At 41.7% G+C, this 18378-nt stretch overlaps 1 protein-coding gene across 4 annotated transcripts in view; it reads left to right on the forward strand.

Annotated features, from left to right (window-relative positions):
• LDLRAD3 (low density lipoprotein receptor class A domain containing 3) overlaps window positions 1-16362 on the forward strand; it is a 106541-nt gene extending 90179 nt beyond the window's left edge. For 2 of the 4 annotated variants that reach the window (XM_063398323.1, XM_063398325.1), the window contains 2 exons: window positions 9548-9893; window positions 11547-16362. In XM_063398323.1, the coding sequence (XP_063254393.1) occupies window positions 9548-9893; window positions 11547-11802 (602 nt within the window). In that variant the 3' untranslated portion in view covers window positions 11803-16362. The remainder of the gene's footprint in view (window positions 1-9547; window positions 9894-11546) is intronic. The other 2 variants (XM_063398324.1, XM_063398326.1) reach the window with 1 other exon arrangement.
• Window positions 16363-18378: the final 2016 nt, after the last annotated feature.

Here is an 18378-nt window from a genome sequence, read left to right on the forward strand (position 1 = left end):
CTACCCTCATCTCTCAGTTGTTGCAGTCTTGCTTTCTTCTCTAGTCTCCTTTTGATTCCTGGAGCCAGAGGATGGCCTGCAGGCTTTTGTTGGGGTGGATTTGCTGCTGGTTTGTTCTGTGGCATCCTGGAGGCAGTCATTGAAAGGGCATTGAGTGGGTATGAATGAACGGGTGATGTGAAAGGTGACACTAGGATTAGGTGACCTGGAAGGGTATTGTCTGTCTCTGTGGATTTGTTTCTTTTTTTACTCAGGATCACAACCTGCTCATGGTTTCTAGATTGTTAGTATCTTGAACAAGTGAAGCTATGTGTATTGTGTATCTGGCAATATCTCTTCTTCACCATTCTAGAAAAAAAATAGGATTGACAATATTAATACGTAAAACAGGATATGAACATTATACTAACACTTTGACAAAAATCAGAGCCACTAAAATACAGTTCTTGAACTATTAGACTAAATTTATAAACTGATTATAAACTTACTCTACAATAGATCCCATTTAAGCAGTATTTCTTGCCATGTGTACCTGACTCCAGACTCCATAAATCCAGCACTGCATTTCTTCAAGCCTTATTATCCTTCTTACGCTCCAGCTGTTCATAGCACTAATCAGCACCCAGGAAAAAGTTAATGTGCATATCCTAGCTGAGCACCGTGTGTCTCTTCTTGCCTGCCTCCAGAATAAACACTATAGAAATGCAATTCATCTGTCCTGCTCAGCATCCCACATTCAGCTTTTTCCAGACGTTCTGTTGAAATAACGTGCATTTTTTTCCAGGCATATAGATCACTCAAGATAAATTTGTAACAGTTTTGCAGTGATTGTAATTTAGTTTCAGAGTTGATGATAAAAACACAAGCATTTCATCCACAAATTTTCATTTTAATTAGTTTACTTTTTGTTTTTATTTGTTGGTTTTTTCTACCTCCTAGATATTCACATGATTCTGAGGAATGTTAGTGGAGTATGTCATGACAACTTGGATTCTAAACACTTAGGGAATAGGAAAGGCAAAGCCACCCCATAGCCTTTGGCAAACCTGTTTTCCCTCGTACTTTTGACTTGAAACTGTACTGAAGACCTTTCAAAATTAAGGTAGGGCATGCCTTTGCACTGGCAGGGAGCTGATACAATGTCCAGGCTCTTACCTGGCTCAGAGCTCCAATTAACCTTTGCAGAAGACAGGACACTGCCCTTGCATATAAATTTACCAGTGTTGCCAAGGTTATTTGGTAGAAAATAGTATACTTTAGTTGAAATGAAGGTTAAGCTGATATTACAGAATCAAAGAATCACTAGGGTTGAAAGGGACCTCTTGAATGTCTCCAGAGAGGGAGATGATGTGATTTCCTTGGACAGCCTATTCCAGTGCTCTGCCACTCTCAATTTAAGGGAATTCTTTCTCATGATGAGGTGGAACTTCTTGCATTTTAGTGTACGTCCATTACTCCTTAAATATTGCAAACTGAATACACTTGGGTCTTGCTGGTTGAATTTTGCAGTTCTGTTAACTTCTCCATTAAAACTTTATATATCCTATAATCCTTATTACTGGTATGCAAGAGATTACACAGCAACCAAAGACCCCAAACCTGGACTTCTATGCAGTTGGGAAATACTGTTTGTGACTGGAACAAGATGAGACTGGAATACCCCTTAGGAGATTGGAGGAAAGAGCAGGCTATGCTTTAGGATCAGTGGCTATTATCTCCAGCTTAGGCACCTTGCTTGAAGTGGCACTAGAGCCTGGGAGGTGTGTAGTTGTCATGTGTCTCAGCAAGAGCACATTTATGCTATGAAGATAATACTGTTTCTCTTTCTTCGAAGCGGATTCTTGATTTATTTTATAAGCTTGGTCTACCAAAGTGCCTCGGTTAGAGATTTTCCTCCTACAGAGCATGTTTAATTTAGTGCTTGTTTGGGGCCAATAGTAGCCCAAGCCCCTAAAGCTTTCAGTGCCCCAAACTCTTCCTAAGACAGGCATCTTCCTGTCTTAAAATGTTACAAGAGCTTTATAGTAACCAATTTCCTGGTAGCCTCCTTGATGGTGACCCTCCACTTGCAAAGGAGAAAGAGGTGACTAACAGGATTCTTCCTTTTTATGTTCTAGCCCTGCTTTTGGGCCTGGTTTTTGTACTGGCTATGATTGAATCAAAGTACACCACTGTCCTATCACGTGTCCAGGAGCTGCTGCATAGATCAATGCTAGAGTAATCCTGAATTACATTTGAGTAACACTTTAATTTCCTCTTTGGGCTCCATCCAGCTGCCAAGTGTGGACCTTTTGTTTTTGTGCTTTATGGCAGGTTTTGGCTTTGCAGGTTTTTACATTGCTGCCAAGTTAATTTTAGAACTTTGGTTGCTATGACTACTGTTAAGTATTTCTTAGTTCTCTACTTATTTGCTCAGTTTGCTGCTTTTCTTTTCTTTGTGTGTGTGTGAAGTGCATGGAGTAATTATCCTACCCTGCAGAAGATAAAAAAGGATGGCATGTGAGAGGTGAGGCTCTTGATCTTCGGGCTGACTCAGCTGCTCTTTTAGAGCAGCTGCAAAGACTTGAAAGCGCAGCTCTTGTAGCGCGTGGTCAGGATAAGGATTTAAGTCTGGGGAGGAAGGCACTGGTAATGCACTCATTCTGGTGCACTGAATGAAACATGCTGGCACTGCTTCTAATTCTGCTGACTGCTACTGTCCTTGGGTTTATCTGTGTCTTGCTGGCTACTTGTATAACTATATATAGTTCCAAGTCTTACACTTAGCTTAACATTCTTGGGAGCAAGAACCATTGTTTTGCTCAGAGCCTCTAAAGTGCATTATACAGAGAAATTCTGTTTCACTGCTCAGAGCTCAAGTTGTTACACTAATACCAATAGTGATGTAAATATATATATATATTTATATATTCTTCATATCAAGAGTCCTACTGTCTTTATGCAGGCAAGGTCATGACTGTCTTTCCAGTCATCTGAAAGAATAGGTAAAGGCAGAGCATGCAGTGCTATTTAAGACGTCTGATTGATATTTGAAACACTTAAACTTTTCAGGAAAATGTAGTTCTTGTCCACATGAAAGAGCTTTGGAGAATGTCCTGAGAAAGTGAGAACATCACTGTCTAGTTTTCAGGTGGGGATAGCTGGGCAAGGAGCCAGGCAGAGGTGGAGAAAATTACCTGATGGGCAACTTCGAGAGCTGGGAATAGATCCACCCTTTGCTCCAGCTTCTTAGATCAAGGGCTGTTCTGTTTGCTGTGGTTCTGGTCTGTGGGCATTAGGGACACTTGTGTTTAGCAGGGAATTAAACACAGGATCACCTTGGTGCCATTTGAAGCCAGGATATCTGTGCAGATGCCTATTGTGTGTCTTTGTCTGTGAAGCCATCACTGTTACAGACCTATTTGGAAGGAACTTCATCCTGGTACCTTCCCAGAAATCTTATCCATTTACCAAATACCTGTTAAGCAAAGGTGTAATCATATTGTATTCCTCTGGCCAATTCCCATAGACAAGGTCTATTTAGTATGTGTAACACTTCCATTAGTGAATCTCTCTTCTGTGCCTGAAGCAGAGAAAGCAGGGCAAAAACATGCTTTGAATGCAGCTGAAATCAAATCCTTGTCTCTGGTGTCTGTGGGAACTGTGAAACTGTTCAGGAGGGGAAAAGTGGTAACCTAGCATGAGACTTCATGAGGTCAAGGTGCTCTGTTGTTTGAGAGAGATCTTGTTTGTAACACTGAGAAGGGCAATAGGGAAAAAAGATAACTCAGATAACTCAGTTAGAAAAACATCACTAGAATAAAGAGTATTCTGAGAGTTCAGTGCACAAAAGCTATATGAGATTTGTTTTGGTGGCATATAAAATCATCAAGGATGAAAAATTTAATAAGAATTTTGGGAGATTTAGCCGGATGCCCTAAGAACTCCAGACACAGAAAGTAAATAATGTGCAGAGGCTCTGCTTGTCTGCATTTGATTTTTGTTGTCTTTAACCTTCCAAGCTGCAGCTCTGCACTTTAACCAGTTGGAATTTAAATGTGTTGTTACAGTAGCATCTTTGTTGGAGATGGACCGTGACTCCTGCTCATTAAGGCTACAGATGTCTGCTCAGATTATGTATTTCAAAAGCTTTTTCTCCAATGAACTGTGAAAAGCCGGGCTTGAGCAGAGGATTGCGAAAGATAAAATAATAGCCTCTCATCGCCATGTCTGGCAGACTTAATGCAGTTACTCTCAGATCTTTTTTTAAACTTTGAGACAGCAAATTTGTTCACAGTCAATAAAATAGACCTCTGAGCACAACCTGCTATGTTTCCTTTATCAGTATTTTCCTAAATTATTCACAAGGCTTTTTACACTCCAAAAATCTCTAATCTGTGAATCCAGAATTTTCCAGATACTAGGATTTAATAGGCATAAGTGACATTGATAAACTGTTTATATGTGGCATGATAGAAAATGGATCTTCTTCAAGGGAAAAAAACCCACAAAATAATAAATACGCCATGAATTTAAATGAAATTAGCTTGCCCACTCACTCTTTTTCATGAATTTGTACTTAGTAGCAGAGCAGACAGAACTTTTTAAACTTACCTGGATAATGCCTGCTTCTCCTGGGAGAGGATAACTGAATTACCAAGAAATTCAATTCAGTGACTTCTGTGATGTGTAAACATTTGCTGAAAGTTATTAGAGCAGAGCTAAAGAGTCATGGATTTTGTTTCCTTGAGTAGTCGTGCATGTCCAACTGAGAGTTTTCAGATGTCCTCTATCTCTCACCTTCTCCCTTTTACATCGAGTGCAAAAGGATAGAGGTTCATCAGGCAGTCTCAGCTCTGTACCCCTCATGCCTGTCCAAGCCTCTGAATATTCACCAGAACCTACAAAAAAACCCAGAATGTTATCTGGGACTTCTAAAAAATTATTTACTTCAACATGATCAGGTATATAGAAAGGCAAACCAAAAACGTGATGTAAGTCTCCTGTATGCAAAACCATTTCATGGTTCTGCTACTTTTCTTTTAGCTGTGCCATAGAGCAATTTTCTTGCCACAGTGTTACTTTGGAAGACCATTAAGGGCAATTCACCTCTCTTGGACTGCAAGCCAAGCAGTGTTGGTAGGCTCAGGTAATGTTACTTTCATCTTCTGCAGGTTTTGATTTACTGGCCTTGCTAGAAAAGAGAGGTTAGGTATAGGCTGGTCTTTTGTGGAGTAAATTATATCACAGCCAAAGTGAAAAGCCACTGGACTTCCCTTGTGAGCATGGCTTGCTAAGAGATCTTAAGATTAAATCTTCTTGGCTCAGAAAACCCACCAGTAAGGCAAGAATAATGTTGTTATTGTGGTGAAAGACTTGGTTCAGTGATAGCTTCCTAGTTAGAACTCCATCTCAGGTACAGTCTGTTCCTGGACAGGAGAATGTTTAGGGAGCTGGATTCTTTGTATGGGGAGGGTGTCTCTATGCAAATCCTCAATGCTGTCTGGGGTGCAAGAAAGAGCACTTGACAAATGAACCAGATTCTTTCCTCTTCACAGGATGTATCTGTACCCCTCTGTGCTGCTTCATGTTAGAGACACATGGGCTAGAATTAGCTGAACTGATGGAGATGCTAATTCCAATCCTAAATGCAATGTTGCTCTGTAGGCTGGTTCAAAGGTTGCACCAGACAACACTGTTCAAAACAGCACCCTTATAGCTCTGCTTCTGGTTCAGGGACCAGATCTGTAGGCATGCCCTTAGATTGCTCTGGGTTTCAGAGAGATGATGAACAAAATGGGGATACAAGAAACAGATCTAAACACCCCAAAAGGAGTAGAGTTACTGGTAAATAAATGATGTTTCATTAGCCACAGTAATCCCAAATCTCTGAAACAGGATTTTAACTGCAAAGGTATCCTAAATCTCTTCAGGATACGTCTATGGTTGTTGTACGAAAAGGATTATAAAATCAGGTAAGAGATGTTTTGTTTCACACTGTTCTAAAGCTGGTCATCACATCCCATCCAACTTTTGACAAAGCAGTTTTTCTTCTGCAGTCTAGTTAACTTGTTTGGATTTATAGCACTGGTTCCTGTAGGACCTAGAAGATGCTATCCTGTCGTGGTTGCGGGGGAGGTGAATTTTTCCAGGGGGATGTGGGCATTCCAATCAGTAATCAGCTTTTCTGCTGGCACCTGGATTGGTCACTCAGAGGTTTGGACACGCCTCTGAGGACACAAAGAGTTAAAAGCAGGACCCCAAGGGGGTTCGGCCTCTTTTTTGGATCCCGGTTTCAGCAGAGAGACGTCTCCGGCCTCCTTCCCCTGCCCAGCCACGAGGCTGGGTGGGGGAGGGGAAAACACGTGGTCGGGCTCAGGTAAGCCGGAGCCCCGGGGGAGAGAAGAGAGTAGACAGGACTGGAACTGAGCTGCCCCGTCCAGGATGGAGGGGTGGAAAACTGTGGAAGTGCCTTCTGTGTGTGTTCACCCCCTCTTCCCCCCCAAACTCCGGGAGAAGGTGCCCAGCTACGTGGGAGTTGCCGAGCCTGGGAGTGCCTGAGCCTGCACCCTGCTGGGAGACAGAAGCTGTTAACCCTTGCTTGGCAGAAAGAAACTTTTCTTAGACATTGATTCTCATGACTGGTGATTTTGGAAAAAAGGAGAAGGAAGCGGCCTGGGACCAAGGTGATAAAGCACGATTGGAAGGAACCCGATGGAAGAATGAGAGGAGTAGCCTTCTGAGCTAGACTTCTCTTGCATAATGTCAGCCATAGACTGAACTTAAGTCTCTTTTGAACATAAACTGCATTTTGGGTGGATGCAGCTGCCCTGCTTTTGCTACAGTGACTGGCACTTGAAGAGTAGAGCGAGCAGAGAAGAGAGGGGGAGGGTGAGGTGGCGCCCTCTGCCCTCAGGGCAGACCTGCTCCTGGAACCCCGGCCCCTGGGTGAAAAGGGGGAGAGCTTGGCATGCAGCATCCTTAAAAAGCCCTGTATGTAGTTTTGGCCTATGAGACAGCGGTGAGAGCGCTGGACATAGGAAAAAGAGAGTGTCACCCTGGCAGACTTCTCTGGGCGGTGTCACGAGTGACATGGGAACACATAAGGAGTAGACCTGTGTGTTCTGGAGAACAGTCTGTGGTGCCAGAGAGACTCCTCTCTCCCTTGCTGAATTGAAGATTAGTTTGTTTTTGAGTGGTGATTGTTTGATCTAAAACCCGAAGGTTGGTCTGTGAAGAGTGATGGGTGGGGAGGTAGAAACTGGGAGAAGAAATGTTCTAAGAAGTTTTTATTTCTGTCTCTGTGTGTGTTTAAGAGTATTTCTGTCCCTGTTCTTATGTAATTAATAAAGTTTTGGTGGGGTTTTTTTTGTTTTCAAGATTTAAGCCTGCTCTGCTCTGTTCCTGATCACATCCCACAGGAGTTGTTAGAGAAAAAACATATATTCATGGGTGCATTAACATCTGGCCAGTGCCAACTCATGACATATCCTAAACAGGTGGATAACTTTAAAAGGTTGGGAAAAAACATTCATGGATAATTCACTTTTCATTTTTCCTCAAGATGGAGATTATTATACAGACTGTGCTGCTGCAGAGTGACCCCCAGTAACTAATTAGGTTTCATCAGGTCTGCATAGGCATCCTGTTTTCAGCTGTATGCCAGTGCACAGTAACCAGTGAGCCAAATGGAATGAGAGTCTTGTGGTGTTTCACTGGGAGTCATAATAGATCTACCTTCCTTGTACTTGCTGCAGGTAGTAGTATTCATCCATGGGTCAGTCCTTGCAAATAAACTTCTTGATGTTTGCATTAAAATGACCTGCTTGTCATTATATTTCCTGTGCTGGCCCTTGTCTGTGATACGTGACATGAATTCATTTTTCAGCTGTTGAATTTAGGGAGTGTATTAAAGGAGCCAGAGTAATATGTGATGAGCTGTAATTAAAATTAGTAATGCATGTCAATTCCTTCCCTTCCTTCTGCTTTCATTTACATTCCTCATGCAGAGCTGATTCACTTTGCTGAGTGAGCCAGAGACCAAATGTTGACTGGAAACAGTGATTTCTGCTTTCTCTAGCACCGTTGCACAGGGAAATAAAGTTAGCAAAGATCCTCCCTTAGGTGTTACACTAAGTAGCAGGAAAAGTCTGGCTTGCAGCTGGCCTGCAAAGCTCTGGTCTCTGCTTGTAGTGGCATCTTCATTGGAACAACTCTGTGTGAGTGGTAGTTTTCATAGTTGGTAGCAGGACCAATAATCACAGAATAGCTTGGGTTGGAATGAACCATAAAAACCATCTTTTTCCAATCACCTGCTGTGAGCAGAGACACTTTCCACTAGACCAGGTGGCTCAGAGCCCTGTCCAACTTGGCCTTGAACACTTCCAGGGATGGGGCATCCAGAGCTTCTCTGAGCAACCTGTTCCGCTGCCTCGCTACTCTCATAGTGAAGAAATAATGTTTTCTTAGTTCTGGTACAATCTTTTTCCCCATCTCATCTCTTCTTATGAAAGTATCTGTGCTTTAGAATGGAGATGTTTAAAGGATTAGCCATTTTATGTTGTATTATCTTACTGACAAATGCAGAAGCTATTTTTAATGATGCTGGAAATTGTGGTTTGGTGTTTAACTATGGAAGTGAACTACCAAAATCAGATATTGAGAGAGATACCTAAAGCATCTTGATGAAAACAATGAGTGCTTGAGTAAAGGTCTTCCATTATGCTGCGCACAGTCAGTGTATATTTCATTATCTGTTGTTAGAGAAATATGTTAATGGCTCTATTGCAGCTCTGAATGACTGAAGAGCAGTTTTGCTTGATAAGAAAAAGAAAGGAAAATCATACGCCAAGACCTACTGTGTCAGCCTTGTGCAGTAGGAAATTAAGAATTTGGATGGATCATGCTCTTGTAATTGTGTGGATTTGGGGTTCTGTTTGTTTGGTTTGGTATGGCTTTTACTCAGCCTTATATTTTTCTTGAGGTAGATGAATGTCAGAATAGCCTGTTTGAGGCTATAAGGAATTACAGGCTGCACAGAAAGAGGGATTCCTGCCCAAAAATATATTTCTCAGTGGCTGCATGACCTTGTGAACATGGGGCTTAAACGGTGTCAGGGGAATGTGAAGTAAAAAAAAAAAAAGAAAAAGTTTTGCGCCTTCTACATCTCTAATTCTAGTGAGCTTTCCCAGGTGCAGATGAGGTATTGTGGTTATGGCTTGGAACTGGGTGTCTCACCCCTGGAAACAAAAGCTATGACTGTTAGCTAGGGGTGCGGGAGGTACTCCCATGATAATGCTCGTGCTTCCTACTATGGTGTGTATTTTCCTCTTTCTCAGCTTGTCTCTCCCTAGTAGTTCATGTGCTGGCACTACTGCGGGTGAGTATGGGCTGAGGGATACTCTGCCAGTCTCCAATTCCCATACATGTGCTTTTAATAAGCTCATTTTTCACAATCTGAAGGAAAAGAGAAATCTTTCTTTTGTCACTCAGCAGACAACACTGCATAGACCAAACGCAGTTTTATATTGAAACCGACCTCAGGCTTCCTTTTCCTTTTGTCTTGCAGAGGCAGGGAGTGGCCAGGATTACGTGACCTCCGAAAATCAGCTGCTTTACTACCCGAGTATCACCTACGCCATCATTGGCAGCTCTGTCATTTTCGTCCTTGTGGTGGCCTTCCTGGCCCTGGTGCTGCACCACCAGCGCAAGCGCAACAACCTGATGACGCTGCCGGTGCATCGCCTGCAGCACCCCGTGCTGCTGTCCCGCCTGGTGGTCCTGGACCACCCGCACCACTGCAGCGTCACCTACAACGTCAACAACGGCGTGCAGTACGTGGCCAGCCAGCCCTACCACAGGCCAATGGAGCTGGACTCCCCGCCCTCCTATTCCGAGGCCGTGCTCGACCAAAGGTATGTGCGGGAGCTGATTGTGCGCTCACCAAAGCATCCCTCTGCGGGTTGCAGCTCTGGTGGGCTGGGCTGCTGCTCCCCACTTACTGCTGCTTTTGACAGAAGTCCAGTGCTGCGCTTCTGTCGCCTGCGCAGGGTCAAATTTCAGTAAATCTGAGCTCCTTCTGTATATAAAAAATTCACAGTCCTCAGGTCCCTTTACTGTTACTGGTATTAAAGGGATTTGAGACAAACTCAAGTCGTATTCTTCTAGCACATGTAAGATTTTGAGAATGGCAGGAAAATGTATCACTTGGCTAGTAGTGATAGCCTGTGTGCAAGTCTGGAATCAAAATGTGAGAACTGAATTTGGAGTTTCACCATAAAAACCCAACTAAGTTGTAGGTCATAATACTGAAAAAATACAGCCCTGTTCATTTATGGTAAGTATATAAAGGTGAGAGAGTTCTTCAATTCTTGTATAAAGAAATAGTATAGTTCTTCTGCTCTGCACTGCTTTACCTTTTACCAAGAGAAAAAAAGAACAGAACTCTGGATTCTTAATTCTTAATTCTTCTTAATTTAAATAATTAATTAATTTAAATAGCTAAAAGTGCTTTGAAGTTTGGTGTGGGTGTGGCTTGTTTATGATGTTTTTGTAGTTCTGTAGTTAGGACACTGGTTTTATTTGTAGATAATTAACCTTCATTTTAACCTCTGTCTGTAAAGTCTTTCCAAACAAAACTTGTAAGCAGACATCCCCTCTACATAAAAAGGATATGGACAAACTTTAACAATTCAGATTGTTCATCATCACCCTGTTGTTATTTTAGTACAAACTGTGGGATTAAGAATAATAGTAAATTCCTATTCTCTACTGCTTTTGGCTGCAGGTCCCTTGTCTTAATGTTGTCTTTCATAATAATGATATCTTTTCCTTATCAAGGACTAAATGAGCAGGTATCTAGATTGTAATCACTCCTCACCTGAGCTGATAAAACCATCACTAATGTTGGAGCTAATTGCTCCCAGGGCCTGTTATCAATCTGCTCAACCCTTCAGTCTGTTTACTTGCTTACTATCAGAACCACAGAACAGTTTTCCTGAATGCAGTACTCATCTTGCCTGTGCTTACTTAACAGTTGCTCTGCATGTGATCTCCTGACAGCCAAAGTGATTTGTCAGTGTGGAGAATTCAGTTTGTTATTTATTTGTAGACTGTAAGCCATTAATCTCTGTCACTTAGTGGAGGTTTCCTTGGAGCTCTCTTCTGTTCACATCATCATCTATAGGTGTAAATCCACCACTTAATGTTACTTCTTTTAGTGTTCTCTCTGGTGTAAATGTTAAACAGAAAGGTTTTTTACCTCTTGCACAGCTGTCTTTGAGCCAGCTTTGTTGTAAGTCCATAGCCTTCTAACTCAGCATGTGGATTGTTAAACAGGTTGTAACTACTATGTTGCACCTTGGCCAGAAATCTTGCTTCCCAGTGGTGGTGTGATATTTTGAAATTACCTGAATAATGTGAGCGGGTCTGAGATCTCTTGAAATGTGTCATAAGTGAAAAGCTAAGAAATACTGTTTGGGGTTTTTTTTCATCATTGGAATACTATGGAGTACTACCTTCTGTCCCACTGTTTTTAGTAACTTCTTACTCTGTTGTGTGTCTTACAGCAGACCACCTTGGTTTGACCTTCCTCCACCACCGTATTGTTCTGAATCCCCCAATCAGCCAGACCTTCCTCCTTACCGCTCTCGGTCGGGAAGCTTGGCCAGCACAGACACCCCCACGGCAGAAAGTCCTGTGGGCACATCCAGCAGCTGGATGAGAGGCATCCGTGGCAGCACGGATGGGCACAGAACTCTCCTGGAGAGGACAGCAGATCAGAGTGATCCTCTGGTCAGCCACATTGCTGAAAGAGAAGTGTAACTGCTCCAGTGGCTGGGATGGCCAGAAGGCGTTTGCTGTGGCTGTGTGGGTTAATCTGCTGTGGCTAATAGGCTTCAGGGGACGTGTGCCTGAATGATGACTTGCTTTGAATTCACACTGAGTTCATATTTGAATTCAGCCTTTTGGGCTTGTCAAAGGCAGAGCAAGGAGAGCTAAGCTGAGAGTCACATAAGCTCTCCACAGTATTTCTGTGAACAAGTTCTGATTCAGACAAGTAAGAGAAACATCAGTGCTTTGTTGTCAGAAGAACTGATATGATGTATTTATTGGACTGCTTACTGTATATGAGTGTATATATGTGTGTGTATAATATTTACAGAAGTTGTACATGAGAACTCTGCCAGAAGGACTCTTGTTTTCAGACTGCCTTCCATGCTGTCAGTGTGGGAGCTGTTTCTCCTTACTGTCTGGTGCCAACTGGTGGTCACTGAAGCACATGAGAGGAGGTCTGGTGCCCAATGCCAGCCACCTGGCAGTGCCCAAACTTCAGTAAATCTCCTACTTGACCCATTCTGTGTGGCCTGTGAAGGAGGCTTAAGTTTGTGAGGATGCAACAGCTGTAACTAAGCAAGGGGTTTTTTTCCCAGATGCCAGTATCTAGGCCAAATTTGCATGGGTTGTCTCAGCAACACCACAAAGGTTGGCTTATCTGTCAAATGTCAAGGCTGAGTACAGGGGCACTGAAGCTTCTCAAAACAACAGAGCAAGACTTCTTTTCCTGAGTGGCATAACAGTGCTCCATGTGTTCCCTGCTAAAAAACCCCACAACTAAACAACAAAACAAACCCCCAAATTGTTCCAGCAAAATCATCAATACCAAAACTGGTATGAGGCAAACACCTAGCACAGAAAGTTTTAATGAGAATGAGTAGTTTGTTATATTTATAAAACACATATATTTATAAAGCAGGTCGTGCAGTGACAGGTGTTGGGCTTGGCACCCCATCTACAGCATGTATGTGTACATGCACAGTGTACATTACACCTGTGTAATACTGTGTGTAGGTGTGTACATAGTGCAACATTTGGGTGTAGTTCTGCTACACCACAAGAACCCTAAACTGTCAAAGTTTTGTTTTTGCTAAACTCATTGGTTTTCATAGAGTTTGCATTATTCACATTCATTTGGTTGAAATTCTACCTTCTGCAGAAAACCAGAATTATTTATGCTTTTTCTGTCCTAAGTCTTGTAATGGTCTCCTGCCAAATGTGTTTCACGGCACCTTGTTGAATCACCATGTGAAAGCACCTCTGAGGTAACGGTATTTGGAGTGGCAAGAGGGAAGAAGCTGTGAATTTAAATGCCACAAGCCCAAACTTGTGCTCAGTATATGGAAAACAGTGCAGTGTCTTCCTCTTGTCTGGGGAGAAATTTGCCTTGAAAAATCATTTATATTTGTCTATCCCACATTTCCCACTCTTTCTGTGTAAAAGAACAGTGTCGTTAAACAGACTTTGCTGTTTAAAGGAAGTGAAGAAAGCTGACGGCCCACACCTTCTGCTTTCTTCCTCCTCATCTTCGTAAGGTAGATTCTTCTGCCCAAGGTTACATGCTCAGAACCCAAGAATTTGGAGTGCAGGTAAGGGAACAACTCAAGTTCAGTCTCAGTTCTCATAAATACATCTGAATTTCTAGGGAAGGAGTTAGGGTGTTGTTGGTTTTTGGGTTGTTTTTTTTGGATTTTTTTTAATTTCCAGCTCTGGAGTCTATTGCCACAATATGCAAGAGGCAGGGACCAGATAGATTTACAAGCACAGGTCATTCCAGGACTGAGGACATGGTGGGGAGTCCTGGACAATTCTAATGCTGATGGGCTGGGCTGACGTTGGAAGCAGATGAAGGGCAGCTTTCATTACAGACTTAGGCAGCCTGTGGTGAAGTGCATTGCTGAAGATGCTCCTAGGTCCTTGCAAAGTAATGTACAAGAGTGGGTCAGATTTCACTCTTGCTGAGAACTCAAGCAGTGTAATTATGCTGTCCTGCACAAAGCAGGGTTTAGCTTTATTACTGGCTGACCAAGGTAATAGGCAGACTGTTGTCCTTGCACAGAGCAGACAGCTGTCCTTCATTTTACAGGTAGCTCAGACTCAGGTATGTGAATGAGTTAATTGTACATGTGGGTGCAGGGACATCTCCTGTGATCACTGGACCCTGCTGTCCCTCTTGCCTTTCATTAAGGTTCTGCCTGGCCTCTGTAAGAGAGCTGTTATCAGAATTAACCTTAATGATTTTCTGTTGCTGTTTTAGAAATTTCATACTGGTCTTGAAAACATACCATTGAAGAGTTTGCAGTAGTTTCATTGTAATCAGGTATCTTTTAAATTTTAAAGTTGCCTAAGGCTGTATTAGTGAAACTAATCCAGTGTCCCTCAAACAAGCCTTGCACTGGGGATTGCATTCCACCATGTGTATTGTAAGACACCAGATGGTGTGCAGCCCAAATCCTGGGTGCCTATGGCATCTGAAAAGCATTGCCTTGCATTGCTGGGAAGTAGGAAAAGAGTGAATATAGCCTGTTTCTTCTGTCTTCTGTGTCAGTCACTGTCACATATGTACATATATATATATTAAAAAAAGATACCCTTTTAGGATGTATATATTCATGTAACTTTTGCATTAAGATAATACATTTGGACTTTTCAAAAAAAAAAAAAAAAAAGAAAAGGAAAAAACATTCTAAATGGTGATGTTTTCCCTTCCAGCTAAGGATGTATTTATCTTTGTATAGGAATCTTCTAATTTTTGAAAACACAGCTTAAAAGGAGATTGTGCCTTTCTGTTTGAATGTTGATTGGAAAATCTGTTACCTGCATTTCTGGGTGTTATTACATATCACTGTCTAGAGATCCAGAAAGAGCAACAAGTCTTGTCTTCCTCTTCATTGTTACTTATGGGGACCACTGAACTTCGAGGACTACAGCAGTTCAGTATCTTGTTCCAAAAAGGTGTGCTAAAACTTGAGGTGGCTCATCTTACCCCAGTTTTCTGGTTTGCAGAACAGGTTTGCCAGGCTGGTTTCTTTGGAAATTGCTGTAGTATCACACAGAAATTGTTTATGATGTGTCACTTCTAGTGTGTAGATACAGCATTGCACTGCATTATTCAGTGGGGTCTTTGGGAAACGTGCTGATGAAATTAAATATTTCATTGAAAATCCTGCAGCTTGTAAGGCTGAAGTTAAATGTTCATCCAATACCACGTGATAGGGTTTCTTCCTGGTAGCAGGTAAAATTGGAATTGATCATCCTATTGTTTGCAATTTTTCTTAACCTTTTAGTTTGGTATTAGTCATCCAAGAGCTTTCCTTTCTACTTAATATTAAAACAGATGCATGCTATTTCAAAGACTCAGTCTTAGAAAAGTAAAATCAATTTAAGTTTTCTTCAAGAGCCAAATTCTGTTTCCACATGTGTACTGAATGGTGACCACTGTATTGAGTAGTTCTCAGTGCAGCTGTTAATATATTTTAACAAAAGAGTTCAAAGAAATGACTACTTGAGGTAAATGAAGGCATGTTGGAAAGAAGGTCATTTAAAAATAAATAAATAAATGAAATTAGGGAGGTTCAAGTATCTGTAACCTCTGCTGAAATCAGAGAGCTGTGTCTTTAAAATGAAGCCATTAGTGATTCTGCTTGATAGTAATCTGAAGTTCCTTGTAAGGCAAATTACCATTTACCTCTCTGCTACTGGAAATGGAAAACTGACAGTAATGCTTTTAAAAGAAAGCCTGTGAATAATTTTCTTGGCTCTTGTCTGCAGTGACATACACAAAAACACTGACTGCACTGCAAATTTTAAATAACTCTGCATTCCTTCTTCTGCTTTTAAGCCAAATCAGTTTTATTTACACCACTTCACTTTGATACAGCTAATAGGGCCCTTGTGATAGATTTAGAAACTGAGTGGAGGAAAGAGGTGACTCTCACTTTAATTAATGCTGCAGCTTGTTAATCTGGTGCTCTTTACTTTTAGACATTTTAGCAAAGACAAATGGTTTTAGTAGATAAGGAAAACTATTAACAATGAAAAGGAAGGAGGGACACTGATTCTGGTTTTTAATGAATATTTAAAAATGTATAAATGAAGAAAAAATTTAATGCTGTATTTTTAATGTGGTGATCAAATGACAAGTACTGGATTTAACTGTTGCTTATTGGAAACTACTTTGCATATAATGCCTAGAACTAAAATGGTAAGACAAGGGCTTTTCTTGCAGTTCTTACTAGATCTGCAATAGTTTTTTTATTAACACAAGGTTATATTACACCCATGGACTAAAATACGGACTGCAGGAAGAATTTCAATACTGTGCTGGATTCTGCCTGAATGTATCCCAGTACAGAACTGTGGCCTTCATTTGTCTTTTTTTTTTTTTCCTTCTATTTGAGGGGTTTTGTCAACTTGAAATAGAGGAATTACTGAAATGCTTTAAGGGAGGTTGTATGTTGAAAGCCAACCTTGTCTTAAACTTTTGTAAACTGGAAATCTTCAAAAATGTATTCTGTATTCCTGAATAAAATTGGTGTTTTAATACTGTTCACAAGTAAGCTTGTCCCCTGTCTCATAAAGTCTCAGTTGTTCTAGTTTTATAGCCTCCTACATGAAGCTTCTTACAACTTCTTTTGCATTCTGTGTTAACTCTTTGTGGGTTTTAAATATATTTTTTTAAACGAAGTGATATTGGAAGATCACATGTACCTCTGTATATAAAAATCCACTGATCCATATGTTTCCATATTCATTCAAAGGAAAATTGCTTAATACCGTAATTTCTCATTTTGCTGTCCTGTTTGTGCCATCAAAGATGAGGTGTCTGAGACAGCTTTGTTGTCTGCTTTGTTGCGAAGCTGTAGAGGCCGCAGCAGAGGTTGGTGCTCTGTGCTGGCTGCTGTATATGGATTTAACAGAGCTGAAGGGCAGCCAGCATTAGCCTCTGCCTCTCCCTTTGTGCCTGCCCCTTCCCCAGCACTGCTGTTCCCAGCACGGTGTCCTCGTTATCTCCAGGTCTGTGACCCGCGAGCCGGATCCAGGTGCGGATGCTCCGGGGAGGGAGCGTGGCTGGCTCTGCTCCTGAGTCTGGACTCTGCCCCGACAGATGCCTCATGCAGGCACCACCACGTCAGGGGAACCGTCCAGAGCCACTGCTTGTCGAAGTCCTGTCACCCAGAGGATTACTGTAAGAAGTACCCCAATGTTATAAAGTTATTTTCCCAGACTAAGGAGAACTAATTCCAGTGTTATTTCTAAACAGCTGAATCTCTGTAAGTATACAGAAGCTGACATATTCCACTTCATCATTCTTCTCCACTTTCTGCCTTCACAAAGCCATACCAGCTTTATTGTTATCCTCATTAATTAAATCACATGCCCTGACTCAGATTCTCAGATGGAAATCTTTGTTTGGTGCTGGCAAACTGCCCCAAAATAGCTGTGGATCCAAAATTCACACCAGCAGCTCAAGGGAGACAGAACTGTTGAGGCTGCCACAATGGGCTCTCTGCAGGGGTGGGAGTACTGGAGTCTCAGGGCTGGCTCATTCAGTCACATCCCAGCAAGAGCTGTGCTTGAGAAATGTTGATAATAAATACCATACTCTCCAGCTAAGCTCCCTAATTAATCTTTTTTATTCTCTCTGCTTTGATTTGTTTAAAGATCCTAAATTTTACGCCTTAGTAATTAAATAGGCAGCACTGATTTCTGAGTCCAGCATCTTCTCTTGCTGGTTTGCAAGCAGTCTGTTACTCAGTCAGCCTCAGTTATCTGCTGGAAAGAGAACTAAACAGCTCTTCACTGTTTGGGGAGCTGTAGTCCAAAATGATGTGTTATTAATTGAAGCAAAGATATCTTCATGTGGAAATTCACAGCTCTTCTTTGCTTTTCAAAGCAAAGTTGAGAGTACGCATATTGCATAAAGCACTTTGGAAAAGTACTGGATGGATCTCTCTAGGGAATTAACTTTTCTGTTTATCTGCCAAACATACTGTGAATAGATAAACTGAAACATGATTCTCTGCTTCCCAAAATCCCAATAATATTCTTTACAGTTTTATTGCAGGGACCACTGGAGAAGAAGAGGTGGAGCACTTTTGGGGCTGATCTGACTCTTAGCCTTTCTGTGGAAAGTGTTTCAGTAGGTGCAGTTGCTTTGATGCTGGATACTGTGCAGAAGACCCCCATTCACTGAGAATTGATTTGGGACCGTCACTGCCTATGTGCTTCCAAACAGCCACTGTACAGGTGGCTTTTCTTTTTCCTAGTGTCTTCATACCTAAGGTTAATTCCTATCAGTTACCCTGAGGTAAAACCTTTCAACTCTCATTATTTGATACCACAGCCTGTAAATCCTTCAAATTTAAACCACTGTCATTTTTCTGCACAAAAGTACAATAACCTTTACCCTGCGTAGGAACAATGGGAGTAAAAGCTCAGCTTCACCCAAAATTTCACTTCTCGAGGAGCACTCTGGCAGCATCAATTTGACTGAATGAATCTGAGTCTCTTACATTTATTTGGAACACCTGCTATTTCCTTGACAGATGCGAGTCCTGTTGT

Source organism: Prinia subflava, chromosome 5 (assembly GCF_021018805.1).
Source record: "Prinia subflava isolate CZ2003 ecotype Zambia chromosome 5, Cam_Psub_1.2, whole genome shotgun sequence".
Lineage (NCBI taxonomy): Eukaryota > Metazoa > Chordata > Aves > Passeriformes > Cisticolidae > Prinia > Prinia subflava.